The sequence below is a fragment of the Lathamus discolor genome, chromosome 3, assembly GCF_037157495.1.
Source record: "Lathamus discolor isolate bLatDis1 chromosome 3, bLatDis1.hap1, whole genome shotgun sequence".
NCBI classification, from domain to species: Eukaryota; Metazoa; Chordata; class Aves; order Psittaciformes; family Psittacidae; genus Lathamus; species Lathamus discolor.
Window position 1 is genome coordinate 21,251,334 of NC_088886.1, and position 18,236 is coordinate 21,269,569.

Below are 18,236 nucleotides of genomic sequence, written 5' to 3' on the forward strand. Positions count from 1 at the left end.
CCCAGCTCGAGGCAACTACACAGCAAAATCTCAGCCATTTCCTACTCCAGAAGTCAGATAGCATTTTCGACAGGGCAGACCCTGGAGTCCTCTCCCAGCTTTTAAACAAGCCTTTTACATTTACTCTCCTTATACAGAGACACACAGGGGGACCAAGCCAACATCGTCAAACGTTTGTATCGGAATCATGTTTTATTTCCCAACATCTGAAGGGAAGAAGTGTATCAAACCATATGTCATCTGCTGCCACTGGCTCATTCCTGAGCAGGAATTCACCTGCCAAATTTACAGTGGACCACTCCCAGCTTAGACACCACTTTTACACTGCAGATAGTTTAAGTGTCCATAATGAATAGAGATGCTTTCCTGAAGGAAAAGCAGGAGAAAGAAGAAAGTCTTCACATAAAGTAAACCCAAGTAATACTTCAATCAAATCTGTTCCTAGCATTAGGAGGACTGCAGGAGCTGGAGATGAGAAGCTCCTTTTAAACTGGAAAATTCATCCTTGATAAAGTATGGATGAGGTACTAAAACAAATATTACATTTCATTCTGGATAACAGAACTCTGATCTTGCCCTATCTGAAGAGGGGAGACAAAAGTGCTCGCAGTGATTCTCATTTATGCAAGGGTGACTTCAAGTCCTCTTGCTTGCTAAGCCCAGGCTGTGGTAATACGTGCAGATTTCTTGCATGAACTTCTTCTGTTGCTCAGGCATTTGTTTTGCAGTTGCTCTGACAGTTTTATTGGATCAATCACCTCAGCAAAGACGTAATAAAGTGCTAAATCTCTCACCCCTGGACACAGGCTACATCTTTCCCTAGTTGCCTGCTAGCCTATAGCAAAGTCAAAAGTCATATTCTCACCGCCTGCTTTGGGAGACCTGCTGCTGAGCTCACCGAGAGCCATGTCCAGAGAGACGGGTGTCCACATCCACCCTAACCACGTCTGCCTTGTAGTTCCACTACCAGCTTCACTAGCATTGACTGAAACAGGCCAGACTGCCCCAAACCAGTACTGAATCCCAGCAACCGGCTCTGGGTTATCCCCTCCCACCTGGCAGTCCCCAGTACCTGAGCATCAGCCTTTCCAGCTTTCAGGCACAGTCTGTGTCCAAAAACTCCCCATGTCTCCAGTTTTCACACAGAAATGGCTCTGACTTCTCTCAAATCATTCAGGAAAATGAGCCTGGGAAATTTCAAGGCTTGAAACGCAAGCACTTTGAAAAGTTACCACTGACAGTAACCAAAGGGGTAACACCTCCTGTGTTTGCTAGAGCAGACAGTACATTTGCATGGCAGAGACAGTGCTCTTGAGCTATCAGATTTCCTGCTGTGGGTCTTGCCTTTAAACTGTAAAATAAAGTGCAAAAGGTTAACAGAAAACCCCACTGAAGATCTCTTCCCCTCTGCCAGCTTTCCCTCCTCCTTGCTCCCTGTGGTGGCTGAGTTCAAGGCAGGCTGTGTCTTGCTCAGAGTATGGCTTGCCACGTTAGAACGAAGCAAGTTGCGGAAGGGCCTCATCCCTTTGAAGCAGCCACAACAGAAGAATATCCTGTCCCCAGGGATGCATGGCACGGGGCTGGCCCAGACACTGGGAAAGCAAAGCCAGTGTGCAGTGTGTGGCAGGAGAGAGGCTGCGACAGAGGAGAAGCCACGGGGCAGAGCTCGTACCAGCCCCCCACGAGAGCTGAGCACCTGCGCTCCCCCTGGCAGTTTTTGAGTTGTTGGCTAATATCGACCACCATTTGTCGATTTGAACAGGAGCTGCAAAGATAATTCAGCTCCTACAATTTTCCCGAAAAACCGGTGGCTCAGTGAAAGGAAAAAAGAATTATTAATAGTGGCAGCGAGAGATCAAGCTGCCGGGCAAGTCCAAGCTCTTACAAGACATACAAGAACCAAGACCAGTGCGTATCATTGCTCTGGAAAGGTGAAGAAAAATCGCAGCAGACCTCAGTGCTGATTACTCCAGACATCCCAACCCAGAGGTGCACAGCAGCAGAAGCATCATCGCCAATGGCTATCTCCTTCACGTGGCATTGCCTGCCTTCCTCTGCTAGGCCAGACCTGGAAAAGCCGAGGGCTGAGACCAGGCACCCTGAGCCCCGGGTTTTGGTACAGCTGTGCCAGTCTAAGTATTAAACCAGGAGAAAGTGGAGCCCAAGGCGACGGCGAGCGCAGCACCAAGAGCACTCCTGTGCAGCAGGGTGAGCAGCCGCTGCTCCTGCGGGACCCTGGCCACACCACATCGTCCGTGCTTTCCTCTCGATTTCCGCTGCCACCGGCATTTCTGTGGGCTCAGACCAGTAGATGGCACCAGAATAACAGAAAAGCCCCTCCACTCTGCCTTCCGAATACCCGTATTCTGCCGGCAGCCTCGTACCGGCACACGGCTGGGCACTGGGCTCTGGCAGCAACCAACGGCTTTCGGCTCTCTACTTCTGAAAGCTTCTTGGAGTGGACCTCTAACATGACTTCTTAAAGTTTTAGCAAACAAATTCAGGGGTAAAAAAAAAACAACAAAAAAAAAAAAACCCAAAAACCCCAAACAGAAAAGAAAAAAGTCAAAGTGTTTTCTTTCCATTTTGAATCTTATTAAAAAACCTATTCCCCCCCCTCCAGCACAGATACTGTTTTTAAATGGAAAACAGAATCAACGTATTTACCCAAAGCATTTGCTTTCTCCATAATTGCTTTAATTTGGAGGAGGTTCCCCCCCTACAGCTGTATCTGACAGAAATTTCCTGCCTATTGCAGTTGACCAGAATCTGCATTTCTCAGCGTAGAAAAAATTCACCCAAGAAGTGCCTGGCCACATTTTTAGGCAGGAAGGTGCTCTTCTCTTTGGCTGTTGTGACTGTCAACATCGTTAAAGGAAAGGTTGGTACTTCTTCCCCAGCAGCTTCTGCTATTAGCTGATGACATAGCAGTCCTTCTCCCCTGCAGGCTGAGCATCCTCTCCGCTCTCTCAAAACAAGCAATAGGATCAGCTTGGGTCACAGTAACCATTTTACCCAGGAGGTACCTGCCTTTCTTGCACACTGGGCATGCAGGAATTTTTCTCTTTACAGAGAGGCTGCCCTAAAGCAGGATCAACAGCCAGAGTACAGCCTGCAGCAAAATCCAGCCACCTCACGGCCAGTTTAGGATGACCCTATTTGCATCCATCCCTTAAGGTACCTCCTGATCACAGGCAGCGGTGGATAGCCATGTTTTCAGAAGAAGGACCTGGACAAAGATGATGGTGGTCTCCAGGGATGCTCTCTGCAGACCCTCCCAGCACCTGGCTCAGCTGTGAAGTATGACGGGGTGTACGAGAGGACTGCACAGTAATGCCAAATGCCCCAGGGCAGCAGCCATGGCTCTGCCTGAGAGAGGTTTAACATGCTCACAGAAGCACCAGTATTGTTTCAGAAGCTTGAATCCTGCCTGGAGTCAATCTGGGACAAATTCAGAGACCTTCTGACTTTTCACGCCCGGGCTGAGTTTTGAACATGGCTCAGCCCAGCGAAGTTTTAAGAGGGGTTTAATTATTTTGATCTTTCCTCTCATCCCCATTATTAATCATACCGAAGGAAAGTGTAATTCCTCCAAACCAAACCGTTTGCCAAATCATTTCTCGGCACATTTTTACTTAATGTCCCTTCTAGGAACAAAGCACATTTGGAAACCTCTGTGCTCTATCCTTCTTGGCCAACAGCATAGCCTTGAGCATGTGACTGCAAGCACTTAACGCTGCTGCTGGGAAATGCCCAGCCTGGCGGGACAAGAAAAGGCTCCTGTCCCAGCAGAGAACCAGCCATGACGGTTTAGTAATACAAACGCTCCCAGGGGAGCCACTCTTTGGCCATTCCTGGTTTAGTGGGCTCCTCCCTGGCTAGTGATAAGCGAATACAAAACGGAGTGCAGACTCGGGTGGCTCTCTGATCATCGTGGCCCTTTTGCTCCCTTTCCTTGGTGCTAGCCCTGCAAAGCCATCTCTGCCATTCCCTGCCGACTCAGTGCCCCTGTGTCCTGTGAGGATGCTGAGCACATTTATCTCCCTCCCCACCACTGATTATATTTGCAGCTCTCCACGTTTTCCTCATTTTACCCAGTGCCAACAGGGTTGCGGTTACAAGAGGCAATATTCATATAGACTCAACCTGGCCAGAAATACCAGAAATTTCAAGCAACAGCCTGTTTTTTTTTCAGAACTGCAGTAAATCAAGAAGAGGTCCTGAAATATGAGAGCAAGTTGAGCTATTTCCATGTCTGACATTTGTCCTTTGTAGCTCTGCAGAGGCTTTCCTATCTCTGATATTCCTAGCAGTGGGATTTTGAAGAGGGGATTGTCCTATAAATGGGTGTGGCAGCTGGTTCACATAACGGCCTGAGTTAGAATCAGAGATGAGGACATTGCTTTCCTTTTGTGTTTCTTCCTATGTTTTGGTTCAAACCTGTAAACAGACTCACATCGAGTGGATCTGCATTCTCCATCTGGTCCTGTGATCCAGTTTCCTGGCAGGAATATTCCTGACATCGAATTACACAGGAATGTTGCAGTGCATCCATCCATCCCACGGCCAAAGCTGAGCGCTCTAGTTTGCTGGTTTCTGTGCAAGACTCAGCCATAGCATTTCACCCAGTTTCCCCGCTAGCGAGACCAATAACTCATGGCTGACAAAAGCTGCTCTTCCAAAAGAGCTTCCAGACATTCATGGATGGAGGAGCCAACACTCTCCTTCAGAGTTCTTTCTAATGATTACATAGCATCTCACAGTTAAAAAATGCATGTTTTCTACCCCCTTTGAATGCATGTCTGGCTTTTGCTCCCAGCCACTGGCTCTTGTTCTATGTTTCTCTGATGGATTAAAGAGGGAAAAACAAAAAAAGAAGACCCCTTCCTAAAGAGTCATGGAAACAGGGATTCGAATCCATCATCACAAATATCTGGAATGACTCTCAGCTTTACATGGCCAGAGAAGGTCAGCGATACGTCACACAAGCAAAAGCATTCCCACTTGGAGCAGAGACCGGGAAGCACAGCAGGGAGCAAAGCCTTTCCAAGGATGCCTGGGGAGCAATGCCATGGGTGTAGCAAGAAAGACGGGGAGAACAGGGAGCCTGGCACCACTGCTGGTGAAAATCAGGATTCAGCACCCAGCTCTGCACAGAGTGCTTCAACACTCTGAAAACAAGGTGTCCTCTCCACTTGCTCTCTGTAAGCTCCTCCAGACACAGACTACCTCTAACCAGAAGCACACAGCATTTGGAAACGTAGACATGAACCTGCCCAGACTGATGAAGGGCAGCTTTCTGGGGTGATTTTCTTGCTAATCACATCCTAGTTTGTCTTCCATCACACCAGCTACTTCCAGCCCACAATACTCAAACCAAAAGGCACATCTAGGAAGTCTGTTAACTGATTTCCCAGCAGTGGGTCACCCCCCGTGACTGTGTCCATTCCGTGTAATTCCCTTCAGCTGGATGCGTCCCTCTTGCCACGCAGGCACCACAGCTGAAAACAGCATAGCAACCTGCTTGGAAAGCAGGAGAAAACGGGAGGCAGCACCACTGTGCTGGCCAGGACAGACAAAATGCAGGGTTAAGCACCCAGGCATATTCACATTAAAGTCACTCAGCCACTGAAACTTGGGAAAAGGACTCCCGTCTCAAGGCAGGATAAGCTCTACACTGTTTATTCCTTCACATTTTTGTCTCCATCAGATCTGCACTTAGGGTCTTGGCAGCACCCTCACATCACCCCTTCTCGGGTCTCCCTATCCTGACTAAACCCAGGAGGATTTCCCTACTACCTCACTTACATGTCCCTTGCTGCAACAGAAGTAGGTGGGCTTGGTGATCCACCTCTTCTGGAGCTTAAGCACCAGTTCTTTCCTCCTAAACTGGATGCTGGAACTCTGCTTACCGCTTTTCTTCTCTGGACATTTTTTACCCAGTTTGTGACTTCCTTGACATGCAGCTTGCCCAAACAGAGCTCCCTCTGGAGCTCCCTCTATGCTGAGCACGAGAGGATGTTCCACAAATGAGGCAGAACTACAGAAGATGCTGGGGGTGAAAAACATCTGCCTCTCTTCAAAAAGATGCAGTTTTGCACTGAGCCAGGAGAGTTGGTTCAAGGCCAGGTAAGCAGATTTGCAAAGGGCACAGAGCCACAGCGCTCCAGCATAGGCTCCTTACGCTGAATTCATTCTCCTTTATAGACAGCAGGTTGATGCCTGTGGCTACCATGACACCCTCCTTTACACAGCAACATGCAGAAACACACTGGGCTGTGATGTTGGGGAGATCTGCTCTGTAAGCTCATCAGATGAGTGAGACCAGCCACGCTCCCCAGCAAGCCCAATTTTCCCACTGGGAATCACTGGTGGAGATGAGACAGATCCATCCTGTGGGGTGCCCGTGACCAGACCTCGCAGAGCACATCCCATAGGGGATGAGCTCTCCCGCAGCTGGAGGGCTTGGCTGGTGGGGGAGCATTCAGAAGAAGGGTTAGCACCAAAATAGGTCGTTAGTGAGCAATGTGGATTTCTCCATTCTTCTCTGGGCCCCCCATTTTCCTAACAGGAATGCCTCAGAACTTACAGTTCTCTTCCAAAGACCAGTCTTTGTTTGTTTGATCATTTTTTTAAACGATCGGGTAACTTGTGAATACATTTTCTGATGATTCCCACATCCTCCCAGCTGGAGAACAGTTCATGAACAGACTCCAAACTCTGTAAATGAGCTTGTTAGTCATAAGCCTTCAAACAGGCTTGATAAACAACTTTCAGCCTGCAGGATATTCATCAACCATTCTGTCTGCCTGGTCTCCTGACACTAATTTATTATTTACAGTGAGAGATCCCCCTCTTAAATCACAGGTGATTGTTTCTTTTCACTGATTAGCTGATTTTTTTATTTATTTTTTTTTTAGGAGAAACAATGAAAACCAAATCCCAAACAAGCAGTGCGTCACAAGCACTTACTCCTGAGCAGTTCCCCTAGTTTCCATGAGACGGATCAGCAGCTGTCCAAATGAAACAAACTGTAAGTAAAGATCTTTCTGGCCAACTTTCAAGACCGGGCCAGCAGAGAAAAAGAGCACGACCATCCCAACCAGCCACTGGGAATTTCACTACCTGCCACCAAACGCTCCAGGGACCTTACAGCTGACCAGCACGCGCAGCTCTTTGCATTCTTTGGGTTTGTGGAGAGCCCAAGCACCACAAGATGTTCAGGAGATCTGAGTCCACATGCAAAAATCTGCCACAAAAACTGTGTCACCCCGTGGATGGATTCATGCAATAAACACAACTTGCCCCAAGGGCAGGGGGTGCACTCAGGTGTACCTGAGCAGAAGGTGGGTTCCCTGCAGGAACAAACTTGCTAGAAGTTGCCCCAGCTCGCGGAAGTGGATCTCCTCAATGCTGATCAGTTAACTAACCCAGAAGGTGGTCAATTCCAGAGAATGCAGATGAAATTGCACTTTGCTGGGGGCGATGCAGAGGGAGAAGAACCTTCATGAATCGCTGTTGAAGCCAAGCTCTTATATAACACACACCCAGCTGATTTCAGAGCCCTTACTTAGGGGGCCAAGACTGTACCCAGTTATACGGGTAGTAAAATTGAGGTACACCAAGGTGAACTTGGTCATGTTATGGCAGCAAATACACAGAAAAAAAGACCTCAGGACCCTGTGGCCAAGGCACAAAGGCATTTTGAAGCAATGAAAGACAGCCTGGGTTTATCCTGCTGGTCGATATCAACTGATGTTTGGAAGGGGAAAAAAATCCCAAACCCTCCTGTTTCAATATAGACTTGGGTGCAAGCCTTTTTTGCATAGGCTCCGGCAAACACTATACCCTACAAAACCTGCCCTGCTGTACCCCCAAGCTGAGTAATCCTATACTGCCTGGGGAACACATGGAGCACACAAATGCCCTCCCCAACAGGCTGCCTTGTGTGTGTGCATAAAATGCAGACCTGTGTTTCCATGACCACCTTAGCTCTCTGTCCCTGATTCACAGAGAAGTACAGACTGCCGTTAGCATTCAGAGTGAAGACACTGGGATGCAAAGCTCAGCTCTGGACTGATCTTTAAAGCTCTTTTTCTCACTATCACTGCAAAGTCACCAATACATTTGATCTGACAACCTCAAGCACTCAAGGCTGCACAGGCTACCCTACTGGCTCACATCTAGGACAGGTTTCCCAGTGCCAAATGGAAGCAAACATGCTCAGAAAAGACACAGACTTGTCACCAGCTTTCTCCAGCACTGTCAGCACGGGAGTCATCCATCCCAAGCAGCAACTCAGTGCTGGACTCACAAACCTCTGCTCTGTACCTTTCATGTGGTGAAAAAATACAATGCTGTGTAGGACGCAGAAGGATAACAGGTATCAAGTGCTACTGGCACTTCAAGCCACAGGCTGGGGGAGAGCACTTGTAAAGCTTTACAGGAAACCAGCCCAGACTTCATGGGGACAGGAGCTGCCAGCAGAGCCACTGTCTAGGGCAGCCCTTTCCGCAGCACCAGGCCCAGAGCATTAGCACTCCGTTTTCACTGTTACGGCTCAGGCACTTTTCCCTATTAAAGTCCAGTCTATCCCTGCAAATCCCCGACTCTGCTGAACTGACACACAGAAATGATGGCTCTTTGGAAGCCGCGAGTAGGATTTTTTTCTTCCTTTTTTTTCCTCTTCTCTCCAAATGTGTGTTGTATTAGTGGTGCTTCCAAAAAAGAGGGCGGTTTCCAGAAGCACTGAGCGGCTTTGCCGGCACACCGGCTGCAGCTTAGCCCTCCACTCATTCAGCAGCCACAAACACAACAAAACCGAGATTGAACAGCAGATTACTAAAGGCCCTCATGGGTTCAAAATCTACCTAACCTTGACTGGTCCAGCACTTACACTGGCTACAAGAGATGACTGGAAGCTACATGGATGCTGCCTTCTGCAGTCACCTAATCTGCCTCGTCACCCCCAGCACCCTCCTTTGTTCCAAGTGACCCTGGGACTGCTGGTCCCCTTCAGAGCTGGATGCAATTTTCCTTCCCCAAGCCTGCCTGCTCAGCAGCTGCAGTTGGCAATTTTGTCATACCCCACATGCTCAGGGACATGGATAACTTTGGGTTTACTTTGGTCACGGAGGCCACAGGAGAAGTTCATCCATTGGTGGGCTCAGAGCAGGAAGCAATGTCCCCAGGCTCCTGATGAATTCCAGCTCTCGGTGCAAAAGCAGTTTTGCTGCCTGAGCAGCTCATCAAGATGTGGAGAGGGTCCTAGCCAGACACTGAGCGGCTCTTTGGACTTTTGCCCTGCCCAGCAGCCCTGCTGACTGGCTGGAGTTTCTCCTGTAGGAAAATTTCTCTAGCCAGAAATGGGGGAAAAATTGCGTGGAATATGAACTGGATGCTGCAATAGGATGTAGTGACTTGTTAACAGCATAGCTGGCTGCTCTCACCTCTTTTCTAACCTTCCCTTCCAGGAATACAAGGCACCAAGACGTCCTGGGCTGCCACCTCAAGGTAAATGTTCACTCCATATGGGCATGATAAATCCAGACTGTCTGGAAAGCTGCTTTAAACACTGGTATAACCTTTTCTCGGCCTCTGGAGGTGAGAGAGGAGCCCAGAAAGCTGTGTAAGCTGAAATAGACGCTCACTGGCTTGCTCATCAGGCCTTTCCTCCTAGCTTTGGCCGCTGCAGACTCCATCTTGCAGATGCCAGGCTTTCCATTGTAGGAGGTGGCCCACAGTCCTCAGCTTCGGCACCACTGCTCCCTTCCCTTCCCAACCAGCATCCTCCAGATGTTCTTGTTTGAAAGAAACTTCTCTCAAAATTACGCTACCGTAGTCCCAGCAAACACACAGTGCACTTCTGCTGGGCTCCCATCCCCACTTCACAACACCTTCCCCAGCTACACAGCAGACCAGCTGGGTCCAGCAGAAAGCGTGAAAGCAGGAAAGGAAACAGCAGGTTAGGTGCACATCACATGTTTACAGATCAGTGCAGGAATGATAAACGTGAGCAGGGCCAGCAAATCTAGGAGTAAGAACTGCAGGACTGTCCTGGAGGACCCCTGGACCACTGGCTGTAAGAGTGCTGCAGTCACAGCACAAGGTGACAAAGGACAAGCTACTACAGACCTGTGCTGTAGGGCTGATGGCACCTTGCTTCTATGTACACATGAGCTTCCACTAACAGAGTCTACAACACAGTGGCTAGTAAGAGGCTGAACGTGTGCTGCATCTGCCCCTCAGGAGGGGGCACTGCTGGCATCCTTCTCCACACCCCATCAGACTACCATAAGACCTGCTAGGATTTCACTACCCCTTTGAGGTGTCTGTTCTCCCCCCAGAGCAGCCAGTAGGTTCAGAAGATATTTCCCATGTGACCATACAGCAGGTTTTTCTTGGAGGAACCAGCTAAAAACCTATGCTCTGTGCTCCACCACCCGAGCACAAGTTTAAACCTTTCTGCGCTCTGTGCTTAATGCCACAAGGACAGTTCAAACAGAAGATTAAATCACAGCCTTGGTCAACTGCTCCTCCAGCTAGGCTGTGATGATTCTCCCTTCACATCTCCATAATCTGCCCCGAAATCCAAGCCTCCTTTAGGAAAGGCGAGCAGGGTGGGGAACCAGCAGTGCAGTGATTCATTCTCCCCAGAAACAGAGGCCCAAGTCTGGAATATTGTGACACTCGGTAAATATTCGTGATGTACTTCATTATGCAATGGAGGCTCAGCAGGAACACAGCTCCCTCAGGGCTATTTAATATGGGTTTCAAAAGCAATTAAATATATCATAAACAACTTGCAACCAGGAATAAACACCTATAATCCCATCAAGCCATTCTGGTGATGTCCAAAACCACGGGACCAAACTCAGTTACCAGGGAAAAAAAAAAAAGAAAAGAATATATCCTTTAAGGAACCATGGCTCTGGAATTCTGTGTCTGCGCTGTCAAACACTCAATTCTCCCAGCTACCCCTGCTTACACTCTATCCATGCTCTTGCTCTTTCTTTCCAGGCTTTCTAACATCACATGCATTGATGCGTGTTGCACCTTTGCTGAAAGGCAAAAGGGTCGTGGCCCTGAATGCAGACAGCAAAACTGTTTCATGCCTTCGCAGAAATATTCCACCAGCCAGGAAAAAAAAGTTTTTTCATGACTCAAGGCTGCTGGTCAAGTCTTTAAAGGCTAACACTCGTCTAGTAGCATACATATAAGCAGCCCATTGAATCGCATGCAATGACTCCTGTGAGTAAGGATTGCACAAATTAACCCTGAGATAATATTTTCCCATGCGATCACTGCTTTATACATCATCAAAAAGATGGAAAATAGACTGGCTGGTAGTGGAAACTCAGTGCAGATGACAGAAAGCTGATGTTCATTAGAAGTGTTCAAGCAGTTTAGACCAAACGTTTAAGTTTTATGAGAGATTTCAAAATCTAATTTTCATGGAAACGTTTTCATTACATTAAGGAGGAGGGGGGGAAGTAAAAACCTACAGCAAAATCTTTTTCAAATTAAAAAGTTGGAAGCTTTGTGCGGATGGATTGAAAACACAAATACCATCAGCAAATTATGAGACCATGAGAACCAGGAAGCAAAACTGATTATGATCAAAAAAAGTGAAATTCACAAACAAATAAAAGTCCATTTTTGCACATCAAAAAGAGAGCAGCATGGCCAGCACCTGAAAACTGAATCAGCTCTCTCCTGCAGATTCACATGGCTGTTTTTTCTCTATTACTAATGGTATGTTTTCCATTTTTGTTTGCTTTTTGGTGCCTGTATTTTCACCTTTTTTAAGACACCATGTTTGTGGCAGTCACATTTCCATCTTTGGTCTGCACCCAGAAGCTCTAGAAATTTACGTGAAAAACACAAAATGTTTCTCCACTTCAAACTGTAGAATTCAGGGGTATAAGAAAAATACCCAACATTGTGAGATGCTTGCCGAAATAACCATGCGCCAGCCAGCCTGAGAGTGAAATTAAATAGATCCGCCCAAGGAACATAAAGGAAAAGAAGTTACTCAAACTTTTAACAACGGCTCAGTGTTAGTTATCTGTCTGTTATTCAACCTTTACTCAAGCAAACTTCTTCCTGCAGGAAGCCTCTAGGATACGCACGGTACAAGTGGCACACATAAGGATTACTCCTGTAAGAAAAAGTAAGATGTATTTTGCATAAACAGCAAGTGACTTAAAAATAATATTGACCTGATCCTCAATTTTCCCACATCAGTTGCTGGAAGAAGAGAATTGGTTCTAGAAAGTCTTTCTCGGCAGCACCTTGTAAGGTTGCTCATCGCTGCCGGTTTCCCTCGCTCACCCGTGTGTAACCTGTGGACAGCAGCAGCCAGGTGCTTCCTGCAGACCCTCCCTTGGTCCATCAGCTCTGCAGGACAAGAGAGCAGGAAAATAGCTGCTAGATTGAATCGATTTAGCCTGCATTTTTTCCTTTACTTTCTATTCTTCATACATCTCCGATCTACAGTCTCAGCATTTTCTGGGAATAAGGGCTGTGTTTTACTAACAAAAGAGCCACCTAGTACTTCAAGATAAACCAGAGGCTTGCAAAGAAAATCCCATAGCTGTCCCTGGCGCTTCCTCGCGGGTTCATGCTCCATGCGACGCCAAATCGCTTTTCACATTTCAAAGTAGTGGCAGAGCTTTTCCACCTCTTTTTAACAAGGCATATATTTTTTTGTGAGGATGGGAAGGCACAACACCACAGACAACCTCGGGATCAGAATGGGGAAAAAAAAAGGAAAGAAAAAAGAGAAAATATTTACACACTCCTGTAACAACCTCACCTATTCTGATTAAAAAGAGGCAATTAAAGCATAAAGAACAGCCATGCGGGAGCAGATCAAAGGTCCTTCATTTCAGGATCCTGTCTCAGACTGCCAGTAATGACAGTCAGAGGGTATAAGACTAGGAAGCAATGGAGTAATCTCTGCCCCAGCTCATCCTTCCAGCCTCCGTGTCCGTGCCTTCCTGAGCTGGACACTGCCTCCATCCACTGCTGCAGTGAAGAGTCATCCCTGAATTTGTCTTGTCCTTTCTTGAAATAATTTCTATTTCCAATATCTGAAAAATCCAGCAGCAACAAGATTTATTACCAAAAAATGTGCCTGCTGAAAAACCCCTTCCTTGTGCTCTCAACCCACTGCCTGAGAAGAGGGGACTGAAGCCAGCATGGATGCTCTGCTTGACCCAGCCTAAGCAAAAAAATCCACCTCCTCCCGGCTGCCCCTGCAGGGTCGCTGCTTCCTTGGGAAGGAGCAGCAGCATTGCAGGGTAATGATGACCACCGAGACTGAAGAAGTCACAGGGCGCCACAGGCAGCCTGTGCCCCAAGTTTAATTGTGAACCAGCCCTGACAGACCGGTGTAATCTGCCAGCCTGGAAGAGAAGCACAGCCCTCAAACTGCCATTGTTTTTATACCAAAGAGAAATTAAAGGACAGTAATAACTCCAATACGCAGAACTTGTGCAAGTACTGGACCAAAGCGGGATGTATTCATTCCTCACAAATGAAATAAGAGCATAACAATTTTTCTTTTGCTGCTCAAGCTTTCTCTATACCATTTAATGCGCCATCATCAATGAGACTCAAACTAACCAACCAAAAAATGCAGAGGTCAAAAATTCTACGTTAAAAAAAAAGAAAACCAAAAGAAACCCCAACCCAACCTAATAGCTTACTAGCCCTGGATTTGGGGAATTAGCTCTGGGAACCCACAGGCTATCAACAGGTTTCTGCCACCCCCAAAGGGCATGGGAGCAACAGGAGCTGAAAGCCGCTGCTGGGAAGTTCAGGGGGTCTCCTCTACTGAGCTGTGATCCACATTTTCATCTGAGCTTCGGCGAAAGTTAGTGAAAGTCCTGCTACCAACACAAGAGTTGGTTGTATCTGAACAGGTGATTTTGCAACAAAGAGGAACTCTGATTGCAAAGTTTCCTTGGCTAAAGGGCAAAGGCAGGGAGGCTGTGAATTGTGTCAGCTTTTAGGGTATGGTTTTCAGAGCTACAAGTTGAGAGTGACAGCTTTGCAGCACCACTGAAAAAGGAACTCCTTAACACGCCGAGAGTTCTCCCTGTAAATATTATAGCCACAGCTGGTTTTTTTCTTTTTAAAAAGAGCCATGCTTTCTCCCGAACCTCTTTCAAATGAGTGGTGAAATAGTTCCTTCAATATCAAACGTCAAAATAAAACCCTTTGTAATTTCCGCACCAAACTTCTCCCCTTAATTTTGGATTACAAAAATAGCACCAATAATTTGGCTTTTCAGTTCAGCTGGGGACAAACTGGCTGACTTTCCTCCAGGTTGGAAGAACATTTTCAGTGTTCTTGAGACATTCCCCAGTTTCTCCAAACAGCTTTTACCTTCCCTCCATTAGTAAATGGAGAATAACCATTCCTTGTGTTAGCTTTTCCACTGAAGCAGCTTCATTTTTCACCGAGAAAAGCTCACACCTCTGTTGTACCGCCTAGCTCCAGCACAGTCCTTTTTCTGCGCAGAACGCAAAACACTTCACAAAACACACGCAATAGGTGGGGAAACTGAGGCACGGAGACTCATGGGATCTGATAAACCCGTCAGCGAAAGAGCCAGAAAGCCCAGATGACAGCTTGGCCCAATAAATCAAGGACAAAATATCCCTCGTGGGTTTTTTTCGTTGGCGGTGTTTGTTGTTCGGGGTTTGGTGGGGTTTTGTTTGTTTGTTTGTTTTGATTACTTCAGAGTACTTTTAAAACCTTCTAATTCACCACAATGGCATTAAAACTTTTACAGCATTTAGAGACCTTCTAATTTATTTGGAACTGTAGTCTGGTTCCTGCTTTGCAATGCCGGCTGGGAAACACACCCTTGGATGGGGATTTGGGGTCCTTTTTACGCTCTGAAAGCAGGGTGGGTATAGGGAAAACACGGCCCCTCTTTTCCCGGCTGACCTAGGTAGCTCTGGAGAGCTCAGCAGTTGGTAAAGGGCAACAACAGAAGTAAACCAGATCCAAACAAAATATGATGAACAAAACCGAGGGGGAAAGTAGAAGGGAAGAAGAGTTGTCCACGTAACTTGTTTAGCATCTTGGGGACTCCCCGTCGGCAGTACTGCAGCATAGGGAGCTCAACTGAGGGGAGCAGCTGCTACCGCCTTCCCCGCTAAAATAACACCTTTAGAGGCAGATATTGCGCTTTTCAGGGTCCTGGGAAGAGAGACGTTTTGAAGCCATCTCCTAGCGGCAGCCGGTCCGGCTCTCGGGAGGGAAAGGAGCCGCTCCTCAGCCGCGCACCGCTCGCTCCCTTCCCGGCCGCGCTCCCTCAATAAACCCAGCTCGGGATGCTGCTTCCCCGCCCGGAGAAAACATCGTGTCGGGGTCACGCTCAGGGATCCCACGGGCGGTGGGTCAAGGAGAGGCCCCTTCCCCAGCTCGGCTTCCTTGGGAATACCGAGAAAGCCACGTCGGATCGGCGGGGAAAAGAGGGCGGGAGGTGACCCCCGGCGGAAAAAAACCCAACCCGACCCAATCCAACCCCAACTAAAAGCGAACGAACGAAAATCGCAATTGCAGTTTTCGTTCGCTTTTCGGTTTTGCTTTTTGTTGGTGTTGGTTGGGGGTTTTTTTCCGCCTTTCGGCGGCGGCCGCAGAGCAGCCCCCCCAGTCCGGGTTGGGGGCTCTCTCAGAAGCTAGCCCGTGTCAGCAGCTGCGGCCCCTGCCCACCCCAAAGGGTGCACGGCGGGGCCGGCCCCGATCAGCCCTTACCCACAGCAAAAATCGCGGCCAGTCCTTGCGGCCGGGGAGATATATATATGTTGGGTTTTTTTGAAACAGAAAGCAGAGGAGGGTGAGGGGGGATTTTCTGGCCCTGCACACCCACCTCACCCTGCTCGGCCGCTCTTCGCCCTTTCTGACAGCGCTGGAAATAACAAGAGCACTTGGAAAACGCCGCGCAGATGGCGCCCATCCCAACTGCCCTCCAGCCGCGGGGCTGTTCTACGCCTGCCCGCGTTCCCAAGCGAGGACAACTTACGAGGGACAGTTCAGAAGCAGGTCCGCGCCCTGCTGTGCCCTTCCCGTCGGGCCTGCATCAGGCCCGCACCGGGAGAACCGGGGCTCGGGCTGGAGGGAATCGGCGGCTCCACTCCGCAGCCGCACACGCACCCTCGGGGTGTTTGCGCACCGCGGTGCTCCGCGCAGGCCGTTGAACAACCGACCGGTTCCCATCCAGACCCTAAAGCAGTTTCCCGGTGTCCCGCAAACTACGGTGCCGGTCCCAGCTCCGACGGTCCGGAGGGTCGGGTGTGTGGATGGACAGAGGACAGCTCAGACGCCTGCCGCGGCTTGCCCCGTCCAGGCAAGTCCTGCGCTCATCCCGCCCGCCCCGGCAGGAGGTGGGAGAGAGGCTTAGCCCGCGGGCTTCATCCTGGGAGCCCGGTTTCCAGGGCTGCTCTCCTCCCGGTCCCCCGCAGGGAGACGGAGCAGCGCGTTACGGGACCCGACGAGCGCGGCGCGGCGGCGGCGAAGAGCAGCTCGTCGCGCCCTCTTTCCCGGGAAGCGGCCGCGGAAAACAACCGTTTTCGCAGGCCGCCGGGTGCCGGGAGAACGCGGGCTCCCCGCAACGGCACGGCGGAAAAGACCGACTCGGGAAGCACGGCGAGCCAGCCCCGGGACCGTCCGGCGCCTCCGCCGGCCGCTCCACCTCGGGAGCCCCCTCGGGGCCAGCCCCGGGAGCCGCCGCAGCTTCCCTGGCAGCTTCGCTCCGGACCAGGAGCGGCAGCCCCTGGAAGGGATGGAAGGAAGGGTGTCCTCGCACTTACTGTCCTGTTGCGGGGTGTCACTGCCGCTGGTCAGCCCAGGGGACTCCAACAAGCTCCGGCCAGCCTCTCCGCCGCCCTCGTCCGCCTGGGCTGCCACCATGTCGCCCGCCTCCTCTAGGTCCAGCAGGTGACTCACGGAGAAGTTCTTCTTGGCTTGTAAATTGTCCAGGCCGGCGGGGCCGTCGAGGCGGGCGGGCAGCAGGGCCTGCCTCTCCATGGCGTGGGCATAGCTGGACGCCATGGTGCCGAGCGGGGCTTTTCTGCCCTCGCCCCCCGCCCCCCGGGCGCCCACTAGCTCCGCTCCCCCCCCCCCCAGCCGCCGGCCTTTCGAAGGGGTGATGCGCAAGGACCGAACGGGGGGGGCAAAGGAACGGGACCCTACGGCGGCAGGAAGAGAAGCCCGAAGGGGAGCGGGCAGTGCTGGGCTTAAAACATGCCGGAGGGGAGAGGCGGCGGCCGGCCCGGGGAGCTGCCGCCGGCCGAGAGGCGCAGGGTGGCTGTGGGGCTGCTGCGCCCCGTCCCTCCGCCTCCGCTGCCGGCGGCTCCCTCCCTCCGCCCCTGCGCTGCCCTCCCCTCCCCTCCGCACCGCACTTCAAACGGCGGGGGCGGCTCCGCGGCGCTCCGGCCGCGCCGGGCACCCGGGGGAGGGCGGCCCGCGAGGCCCCGCCGGGACGTGGCACCAGCGCGGCCTCCCCCACGGGCTGGGTGCGAGCAGCGCCGGCCCCGTCACGCTCATTTGCTTCTCATAGGGGTGGATAGGGGAGCCCCCTGGTAGGGGGGTGCAAAGGGGGTGTGGGGTCCCCCAAATGTGAGCTGGAGCTGCACCCGGACGGGAGCGCGGGTGCAGTCCTGGGGCCGAGGATGGAGCGAGAGAAATAGAGAAAATGAGAAATGCATATGAAAAGGTGACAAATAGAAGAGAAAGCGTGAACAGGAGAGAGGAAAGGAAGAGGAAAAATTGTGAAAGAGGAAGAAAAAGCACAACAGAGAACTAAAAGACTGGCCAAAAAGAGAGGAAAAGAGCCGAAGCGGGGGATACCAACAAAAAGAGAAACAGCAAATTAAAAAAGGGCAGGAGGAGGAGGACACAACTCAGAGCGCCCCAGGCCAGCAAGCAAAGAGGTCCCAGCAGTCTGGCCTGGCCCGGCTGGTCCCCTGGCCAAGGGCAGGTAGAGGTACAGGGAGGTACCCCGACCCCTCCCGCAGAAGGGCCCGAGGGCAGCAGGGCTGGCAGCCAAGGCAGGGTCCTGCAGGCCAGGAAAGGCTTCAGCTTCCCGGTGGCTGGAGCCTGGGCTCTAAGCTGCCACAGCCAGCCCAGAATTTCCATCCCCCCTGATCTGGGGAAAGAACATTTGATGCCATCAAAGGGCTCCAGATTGAAAACAGATGTGCTTCCCTGAGCCTCTC

General features: G+C 50.4%; 1 protein-coding gene across 1 annotated transcript in view; it reads right to left on the reverse strand.

The window, feature by feature from the left end:
- Positions 1-17,391, reverse strand: part of PRRX1 (paired related homeobox 1) — a 40,742-nt gene extending 23,351 nt beyond the window's left edge. The window contains exon 1 of the mRNA XM_065673980.1: positions 16,830-17,391. Within this exon, the coding sequence (XP_065530052.1) occupies positions 16,830-17,070 (241 nt within the window). The 5' untranslated portion in view covers positions 17,071-17,391. The remainder of the gene's footprint in view (positions 1-16,829) is intronic.
- Positions 17,392-18,236: the final 845 nt, after the last annotated feature.